The 9,883-nt window shown below is 40.6% G+C and overlaps 2 protein-coding genes across 2 annotated transcripts in view; one reads left to right on the top strand and one right to left on the bottom strand.

Annotated features, from left to right (window-relative positions):
* The window catches only part of LOC111951431 (WASH complex subunit 3), a 4,994-nt gene extending 2,250 nt beyond the window's left edge, over positions 1-2,744 (top strand). Inside the window, exons 4-6 of the mRNA XM_070434790.1 lie at positions 1,617-1,724; positions 1,810-1,874; positions 2,015-2,744. Coding sequence (XP_070290891.1) covers positions 1,617-1,724; positions 1,810-1,874; positions 2,015-2,111 — 270 coding nt within the window. The 3' untranslated portion in view covers positions 2,112-2,744. The remainder of the gene's footprint in view (positions 1-1,616; positions 1,725-1,809; positions 1,875-2,014) is intronic.
* A 2,725-nt stretch (positions 2,745-5,469) lies between these two features.
* Positions 5,470-9,820, bottom strand: LOC111951430 (DNA damage-regulated autophagy modulator protein 1). Its single transcript, XM_023969511.2, has 7 exons — positions 9,592-9,820; positions 8,401-8,468; positions 7,905-8,047; positions 7,648-7,825; positions 7,510-7,547; positions 5,759-5,851; positions 5,470-5,658 (listed from the first exon to the last, which is right to left on the bottom strand). Exons 1-7 carry the CDS (start codon positions 9,726-9,728, stop codon positions 5,620-5,622), a joined length of 696 nt encoding a protein of 231 aa, XP_023825279.1. The 5' UTR covers positions 9,729-9,820; the 3' UTR covers positions 5,470-5,619.
* Positions 9,821-9,883: the final 63 nt, after the last annotated feature.

Raw genomic sequence — 9,883 nt, 5'->3', positions numbered from 1 at the left:
CATTACATCAAAGTTGGATCAGCCTGTAGTGTGGTTTTCCACTTTAATTTTGAGTGTGACTCCAAATCCAGACCTCCATGGGTTGATAAATTTGATTTCCATTGATKATTTTTGTGTGYTTTTGTTGTCAGCACATTCAACTATGTAAAGAAAAAAGTATTTAATAAGAATATTTCATTCATTCAGATCTAGGATGTGTTATTTTAGTGTTCCCTTTATTTTTTTGAGCAGTGTATAATTGTGATGTGGCATATATCTGGGGAAGGGTATAAAACTAGAGTGTTGAAAGTTTTCAAGAGTAGTGGTCTCCACAATTGGGAAATTGGAAAAATTTGGAACTACCCGGACTCTGCCTAGAGATGGTCGTCTGACCAAACGGGCAAGAAGGACCTTGGCCAGGGAGGTCACAAGACCAAAATGACCACTCTGACAGAACTACATAGTTCCTTGGCTGAGATGGGAGAACTTGTCAGAAGGGACAACAGTCTCTAAAGCACTTCACCAATCTGGGCTTTATGGGAGAGGGACCAGACGGAAGCCACTCCTGAGAAAAAGGCACATGACAGCACGCCTGGAGTTTGCAAAAAGGCACATGAAAGACTGAGCTCATAAGACAAAAGATTCTGTGGTCTGAGACAAAAATMTAACTCTTTGGCCTGAATGCAAAGCGTTATACCGGAAGAGAACCTGGCACAGCTCATCACCCGTCTAACACRATCCCTACTGTGAAGCATAGTGGTGGCAGCATCATGCTATGGGGATGCTTTTCAGTGGCAGGGAGACTGGTTAGGATAGAGGGAACAATGAATGGAGCCAAATACAGGCAAATCCTTGATGAGAACCTGCAAACGACCTTAGACTGGGGCAACGATTTACGTTCCAACAGGGCAATGACCCAAAGCATACAGTCAAAGTGCTTGAGTGGCCCAGCCATAGACCAGACTTGAATACCATTAAATCTGTGGAAAGACTTGAAGATTGCTGCTCCCTATCTAACTTAACAGAGCTTGAGAAAATCTGCAAGGGAGAAAATCCTAAAATCCAGAAGTGCAAAGCTGACAGACACTGAAGACAACTCACAGCTGTAATTGCTGCCAAAGGTGCTTTTACAAAGTATTAACTTGGGTGTGAATACATATGTAAATGAGATATTTCTGTATTTAATTTTCTATATATTTGCAAAAATGTCTAAACATGTTTTCACTTTGTCATTGTGGAGTATTGTGTGTAGACGGGTGAGGGGAAAAAATMTAATAAGTCAAGGGGTATGAATACTTTCTGAAGGCACTACACACACAGTAATTGTGTAGTTGGCTTATGCACACAACTACATATATTTAAATCAGTGGAGYTTGCTGAGGGGAGGACGGCTCATAATAATGGCCGGAACGGAGCGAATGAAACGGCATCAAACACTTAGAAACCATGTTTGATGTATTTGATACCATTCCACTGATTCCGCTCCAGCTGTTACCACGAGCCTGTCCTCCCCAGTTGAGGTGTCACCAACCTCCTGGGATTTCAACATATCCATTTTTTGATGGAACAATAACTTAAAGACTTGGTGTATTTGTGCATGATGGAAATACTGAATTGCAGTATTGACTCTATTGTAGGCTTCTCCAAACATAACAGAACCAAGAGCAGCAGAGGCAGCAGGAGACAGTTGGATGACTGTGGCCAAGGACCCACGCTATGCCAGATATCTCAAGATGGTGCAAGTGGTAGGTCTCTATACATTGTCATATGCTATAGAAATGTGAAATCTGTTCAATGAAATCAGTAATGTAGAAAACTTTTCAAAAACAGGGTGTTCCAGTTATGGCGATAAAGAATAAAATGGTCCAGGAAGGTTTGGATCCCAAACTGCTTGAGTGAGTGTGCTTACATTACATCTTTGTAATATCTGTATTCTCATACGTTTTGTTTTATACCCACATCTGAATGTCATAAAATGGTGGTTCTACAGTTATTTTAAGTAACAATGGTGATTCCTACATGTTTCTGTATGCAGCACACCAGATGCACCTGTGCCTGATGCCGTCAAAAAGAAAACACTGGATCAAGATGATGACAGCGATGATGGCAGTGAGTCATCTTTCAGCGATTGATCTGCTGTCTTAGCCATGAAGTTGCCTATAGGGAACTTCCTTCCCTGTCATCTGTGCTCCAGGCCTTTTCCACTGTGCGGCTGCAGGGGCACAGAAGGACTAGATGCCAGTGTGTGCTTGACAGGCAGAACTATAGTGCTACCAGACAAAGTCCCACTTCTGTGGAAGGGATCTGCAGGGATGCATGGGACTTACAAAAACAGGCAGATTGTTAAGTAGCTGAAATCGCATTGTAGATTGAGTGAATGTCAACGAGAAAGAGCTGATAATGTCTATGTCCAGGTCAGCCACTGATCTTGTGAATGTTATATTTTTGTTTCCATTTCTTCTCCTGAAACATTTGATTGGTCATGGACATGGTGTGTCTTTATTTACATAGTTTAGCAGTAAAACCGATGGAATGACAACCATGGAAAGTACTAACCAGATAATCGATTAGTATTTGACCATTATTTTCTTAGATTGCACTGGGCAAACATGCCTCTGCCCCATGTCAGTATCATGTGAACATTCCAATGCCTTTGAAAGCGATTGTGTGGCAGAAGGTAGCCTAGCGGTTAAGGGCGTTGGGCCAGTAACCGGAATGTTGCTGGTTGGAATCCCAGAGCCGACTAGGTGAAACATRTGTCTGTGCCCTTGAGCAAAGCACTTATTGCTCCGGTAAGTCGCTCTGAATCAGAGTGTCTGCTAAAAGACAAAAATGTATTTGTGCTTTAGTCACATTTGTTTTATTATTTTGACAATGATGTCTGCATGTTACACTTGTGAGAGGGTGATATGTTGTGTGTATCTCATGTCCATAAAAATGTTTGACAACATTTGATGGGTACTATTTTACACTACAACTGCTGGATGTCAAGCAGAAATGTTGAGGACTGTTCTCTGGCCGATTTGTCATTTTTAAGACATTAAGCTGTTGAAATGTAAATGTTCCTGGAGTGAACAATGTGAAGGAGAAATGTAAGAAAATTGCACTTTTGGGTAAATATATAATGGGGAAAAAACACCACTAGTTGTGAGCAATGTGTCAATTGCAATGGTACTGTGTAGGCTAAATTAACAGTAGTATCTAATGTGAATTCACCTCAATCTTCTAAAATGATGCATCTTAATCCCAGATTTAACCATGTGTGACTAACCATGTTAGCAAGCCTTTCAGGCCCTTGGATCCCACTGCATTATGCCTTTAAGTCAAGATAGTTTTATACAACATCCCTTTTATCCAAACAAATGCTCAGAGATCCAAATCATCTTCACATTGTTTGTAGTCGTCTCTGGACAGAACACTGCAGTGATGGGAGTTTTTCAATTGATTATGAWAGAGGGTAGATGGAGAGGTGTTAGAAGATTAGAAAGCACGTTGTTCACAAGCGCAAGGCAAGCAGCATTGAGATCTGAGTGTTTATGCAGTTTAGCCGTAAAAATAAAGAACACATTTTGCTTAAAGATATGTGGACATCATTTTATTCAAACACTGTTTGGGTTTTTTGTTGGGAACATTTAAATACTACACATACAGTCGCCTTGTATGTATTCTGAGTTACTTTATTACAATGGTATACCATAGATATGCCTCCTCAATACCCTGAGAAACAAGAGTTATTCTTGAGCAAAATACCTAAGTAGAAAAATATTTACATTCTAATATAAAACAATTACCCTTGGAGTAGGTAAATGTACATACAGCCTCTATCCATAAACTAGTGATGCGTGAAATTCATTTTCTATATTAACTTGATCTTGTGATTTTCTTGTTCAATACTGACCTTTGTACCACCTGGATGAGTCTTTCCTTAACCCAACAAATTCTAGAATTGCTGTTCACAGGATGTGTTTTGTTTTGTGGTTAACTGTTAAGACTTAGGTTATGTTGCAATGGATACAGTATTAAACAAATAATCATACCATTCAGATAATCTCATACAGTGCATTTGGAAAGTATTCACACCCCTTCACTTTTTCCACATTTTGTTACGTTACAGCCTTATTCTAAAATTGATTAAATAAAATGTTTTCCTCATCAATCTACACACAATACCCCATAATGACAAAGCAATTTTTTTGTTGTTGAAATAACTTACTTAAGTATTCAGATCCTTTTATGAGACTTGAAATTGAGCTCAGGTGGATCKTGTTTCCATTGATCGTCTTTGAGATGTTTTTAGAACTTGATTAGAGTCCACCTGTGGTAAATTCAATTGATTTGATATGATTTGGAAAGGCACACAACTGTCTATATAAGGTCCTACAGTTGACAGTGAATGTCAGAGCAAAAACCAAGCCATGAGGTCGAAGCAATTGTCCYTAGAGCTCTGAGACAGGATTGTGTTGAAGCACAGACCTGGGGAAGGGTACCAAAACATTTCTGCAGCATTGAAGGTCCCCAAGAAAACAGTGGCCACCATCATTCTTAAATGGAAGAAGTTTGGAACCAGCAAGACTCTTCCTGGCCAAACTGAGCAATCGGTGGAGAAGTCCTTGGCAAGGGAGGTAACCAAGAACCTGATGGTTACTCTGTCAGAGCTCCAGAGTTCCTCTGTGGAGATGGGAGAACCTTCCAGAATGACAACCATTTCTGCAGCACTCCACAAATCAGGCCTTTATGGCAGAGTGGCCAAATAGAAGCCACTCCTCAGAAAAAGGCAGCCTGCTTGGAGTTTGCCCAAAGGCAGCTAAAGGACTCTCAGATAATGATAAACAAGATTCTCTGGTCAGAAGAAACCAACATTGATCTATTTGGGCTGAATGTCAAGAATCTCGTCTGGAGGAATACGATGAAGCATGGTGGTGGCAGCATCATGCTGTGGGGATGTTTTTCAGTYGCAGGGACTGGGAGACTAGTCAGGATCGAGGGAAAGATGAACGGAACAAAGTACATAGAGATCCTTGATGAAAACCTGCTCCAGAGCACTCAGGATCTCAGACTGGGGCGAAGGTTCACCTTCCAACAGGACAACGACCCTAAGCACAGACAAGACAACGCAGGAGTAGCTTCGGGACACACCTCTGAATGTCCTTGAGTGGCCCAGCCAGAGCCCGGACTTAAACCCGATCGAACATCTCTGGAGAGACCTGAATATAGCTGTGCAGCGATGCTCCCCATCCAACCTGACAGAGCTTGAGAGGATCTGCAGAGAAGAATGGGAGAAACTGCCCAAATGCAGGTGTGCCAACCTTGTAGTTTCATACCCAATAAGACTTAAGGCTGTAATCGATGCCCAAGGTGCTTAAAACAAAGTACTGAGTAAAGGGTCTGAATACTTACGTAAAGGTGATATTTCAGTTTATTTTTATACATTAGCAAAKATTTCTAAAAACCTGTCTGCTTTGTCATTATGGGGTATTGTGTGTAGATTGGGGGGGAAACACAATTTAATACATTTTAGAATAAGGCTGTAACGTAACAAAATGTGGAAAAAGTGAAAGGGTCTGAATAGTTTCTGAATGGACAGAAAAATACCCTTGATTTTGTGAATATTCAGATTAAAAGGTTAAAATCGATGCTTCGTCAGGAAACAAACTCTGTTCTCAGCTTCAGAATAAACTTCTGTAAGAAACAAGACATAGAAATAAAAACACTCAAATAAAGGAGAAGAAAAGGATAATGATTTCCCACCACAATGACAGAGCGGTGACTGAAAACTCACTTTAAAGTCGTGGATGTAGGTGAAGAAGAAGAAGATGAAGCTGAAGACCACGATCCACTCACTCACAGCACTCACCAGATGGAACACATTGTCCTGTAATGACAGGAAGTCGGATAGAGACTGATATTGGCACGTATAGCTTCTCTGGCCTATAAAGCCTACAGTTGAAGTCAGAAGTTTACATACACCTTAGCCAAATACATTTAAACTCGGTTTTTCACTATTCCTGACAAAAATTCCCTGTCTTAGGTCAGTTAGGATCACCACTTTATCACCACTTTATTTTAAGAATGTGAAATGTCAGAATAATAGTAGAGAGAATTATTTATGTCAGCTTTTATTTCTTTCAGTCCATTTCCAGTGGGTCAGAAGTTTACATACGCTCAATTAGTATTTGGTAGCGTTGGCTTTAAATTGTTTAACTTTGGTCAAACGTTTCGGGTAGCCTTCCACAAGGCCCATTCCCCATTCCTCCTGACAGAGCTGGTGTAACTGAGTCAGGTTTGTAGGCCTCCTTGCTCACACACGCTTTTTCAGTTCTGCCCACAAATTTTCTATGGGATTGAGGTCAGGGCTTTGTGATGGCCACTCCAATACCTTGACTTTGTTGTCCTTAAGCAGTTTGCCACAACTTTGGAAGTATGCTTGGGGCCATTGTCCATTTGGAAGACCCATTTGCGACCAAGCTTTAACTTCCTGATTGATGTCTTGAGATGTTGCTTCAATATATCCACGTAATTTTCCTCCTCATGATGCCATCTATTTTGTGAAGTGCACCAGTCCCTCCTGCAGCAAAGCACCCCCACAACATGATGCTGCCACCCCTGTGCTTCTCCCCCTTTTTCCTCCAAACAACAAAGGTCATTATGGCCAAACAGTTCTATTTTTGTTTCATCAGACCAGAGGATATTTCTCCAAAAAGTACGATCTTTGTCCTCAAAAAGTATGACCTTTGTCCCAATGTGCAGTTGCAAACCGTAGTCTGGCTTTTTATGGCGGTTTTGGAGCAGTGGCTTCTTCCTTGCCGACCGGCCTTTCAGGTTATGTCAATATAGGACTAGTTTTACTGTGGATATAGATACTTTTGTACCCGTTTCCTCCAGCATCTTCACAAGGTCCTTTGCTGTTGTTCTGGGATTGATTTGCATTTTTCGCACCAAAGCACGTTCATCTCTAGGAGACAGAACGCYTCTCCTTCCTGAGCGGTATGACGGATGCGTGGTCCCATGGTGTTTATACTTGCGTACTATTGTTTGTACAGATGAACGTGGTACCTTCAGGCATTTGGAAATTGCTCCCAAGGATGAACCAGAATTGTGGAGGTCTACAATTTTTCTTCTGAGGTCTTTTGATTTTCCCATGATTTCAAGGAAAGAGGCACTGAGTTTGAAGGTAGGCCTTGAAATAAATCCACAGGTACACCTCCAATTGACTCAAATTATGTCAATTAGCCTATCAGAKGCTTCTAAAGCCATGACATCATTTTCTGGAATTTTACAAGCTGTTTAAATGCACAGTCTACTTAGTGTATGTAAACTTCTGACAAACTGGAATTGTGATACAGTGAAATAATCTGTCTGGAAACAATTGTTGGACAAATTACTTGTGTGGTTGGAGTGGTTGAAAAAACAAGTTTAAATGACTCCAACCGAAGTGTATGTAATCTTCTGACTTCAACTGTATATGGATCCAGAATGTTGCCCATCTTTGTTGTTTGTTGTGTTCTTGGTAAAGATGTGCTCATACCGTACCTTGTCTTCAGTTCTATGCAGTAAGGCAAAGATAATAGCTGGTTGGAAAATGAAGGAGACCTTTTCTTTGATAAAACAATGATCATTCATGATTAAAATAATTTAGACACAATGGATTACTATTGTCTTCAAGGATACTGGGGGGAACTGCCAGGAAGCCCATGGTTGCCATTCCTGTGCGCACATGGCACAAGGCCATGGAACATCCATAGGGGAAGGTCTTATAGGATATAATGGACTGGAGGATGGTGTACAACACACCAGAAACGAAGAAGAGTATTGCACCTGCATCATGAACTTGAATAATCGTTGTTTCCTGGGGTAAAAGAACACACCAGAGAGATCATGTATTGAATATGACACTCCATCTTCTCACTTAAGAGGTGACAACCTACCTGGAAAGTAGCGACAAAACACATCCCCAAACAAGAAAGCGTTCCAATCCATAAAGCAGCCTGGTTCAGCACTGGGGGAACACCACCTGCCTTCTCATTGAGCTTCTCCACAAACTTGTATCTGGCATACATGGTGGCCATACCTGTAGAGGATTTGGTATGGCACATGGAGTMAATGTTTTTATTTTAAAATGTCACATTTAGACAGTATTCGCTCACAGGCTACTGTAGGGCAATGTAAAACCTGCAATATTTATGTATTTATTTAATTTGCACTTTAAAACATAGGGAACTTATATGTAATACTCAGTAAAATGATCTTATACCATTGATCCCAGCCTTTTCTTGCCATGCATTTCTACTTTCATTTTCAAAAAAATGGGAAGTGTGACTAAAGCTTTTGGCACAGTCGCTGACCTGGAAAAACCCATGAGGTTGCTTAAGCTCAGACAAAAACAAAAGGCCTTTCATGGTTTTAGTGTCTTTCTGTGCTCACCTGCAAATGCAGTGATGACCGTCATCAAGCCAAAGATACAACTCTCTGGGGGTTTAGCCCCAATTTCACTAAAGAAAAGAAGAGTTCAGGTTTAATGGGTGTAATTCTGCAGTGTCTAGAGGGCATTTTAAAAATGTTGATATGTTTAAGGCCCAGTGCAGTCCAAAACCAGATTTTTTTTGTGCTTTATATTACCACACTATGAGGTTGGAATAATACTGTGAAATTGTGAACATGTTGATAATGCCCTTTTGGTGTAAGAGCTTTTTCCCTTTAAAAGTCAAGTAAGGKAACACACTGGCTAGTAAGTAGTTCACAGACCTCTACGCAGTTGGCTACACAGCTGGGACCTGGGTAGCCCAACAGGCACAAGATGGTGTTATTATTCTTTTTATGTTGTTTGTCATACGACATCAGGAAGAACCACGCCCTCTAGGGTTCTATGCGCTAGGACCCTCCCAGCGAAGGAAAGGAACAATTCTGTTTTCTATAGATTTTCAGATTCACTCTCAAAAGCACACCATTTAACAGAAAAACAGAACAAATGTGATGTTCTAAGTCCACAACAATGTTAAACCACATCAGGAGACTTTTTGAGCTCTGGGTTCCCCTAATTCATTGCGCACCTAGCAAGAAACTTCATAAACTAGCAGTGTTTCTGTAGGCTACTGTACAATGACCGACATGTGATGGCAGAGTTTGCTTAACAAATGCCTTCCCGATTGAGACAAATCATTATGATGCAATCCTTGCGGTCAACGTTTAACTGGGAAGGTGTTTTGGGAATGCCTTTAGACATGTTTATTCAAACAACGCATGATGATTGAATTGCGCATCGTCAATATCCAACCAAGCCTTCGAAGTCGACTTGGGTTGCATACCCATTGTTGCATTGGTTAGCATGTACTGGTACCCAGTTGAGAGCTGAACGCTCTTGCTGCCTGACAGATGAGATTCTGTTGAAACTAGGCTGTGAATATATTTCACATGCTTTGCGTTTGTATAGGCTACTTTGTGCATGATTTTTTATATTGTACTACGTAATTGATAAGGCGCAGGCCTATCCCTCCACTACATGTGTAATCTTATTAACAGTTTGATAAAGAAAGGCAGTTCGTGGAAAATAAAAACTATTAGGCAACTGATAAATATTAATAGCCTACAATCGTCTTGTTCTAAATTCTTACCTACCTTATATAGGGTAAAATAAAACCCACATCATGCTCGAACAATGCAATTACGTAGGAAACAATAAACGTGCTGGATGACCAGATGACCAAGAAAACTGGTAAAACGCATATTCCCTTCATGTCCATGAACCAAAACATATTGTCAACAATAAGGACAAGTTACAACACAGACAGACCGATCTTAAGTGCAATTTATAAAGACGTATTCGATGCAGAATACTGACAAGTAAAATCCATRTGCCAATAATGCTCAAGAGTTGAGATTTGAAGAAGGAATATCATAGGCTTTCTGT

This window comes from Salvelinus sp. IW2-2015, linkage group LG24 (genome assembly GCF_002910315.2).
Source record: "Salvelinus sp. IW2-2015 linkage group LG24, ASM291031v2, whole genome shotgun sequence".
NCBI lineage: Eukaryota > Metazoa > Chordata > Actinopteri > Salmoniformes > Salmonidae > Salvelinus > Salvelinus sp. IW2-2015.
This window is presented reverse-complemented; position numbering and strand designations above follow the sequence as displayed.

What these genes read in the sequence shown, in the direction of transcription:
- LOC111951430 (XM_023969511.2), bottom strand. Translation starts at nt 9,728, where the DNA reads ATGTTTTGGTTCATGGACATGAAGGGAATATGCGTTTTACCAGTTTTC. An exon ending in CTTCCTGGCAGTTCCCCCCA is followed by an intron (nt 7,548 to 7,647) that starts GTATCCTTGAAG and finishes TTTTCCAACCAG; the next exon opens with CTATTATCTTTGCCTTACTG. An exon ending in TGCATAGAACTGAAGACAAG is followed by an intron (nt 5,852 to 7,509) that starts GTACGGTATGAG and finishes CTGTCATTACAG; the next exon opens with GACAATGTGTTCCATCTGGT.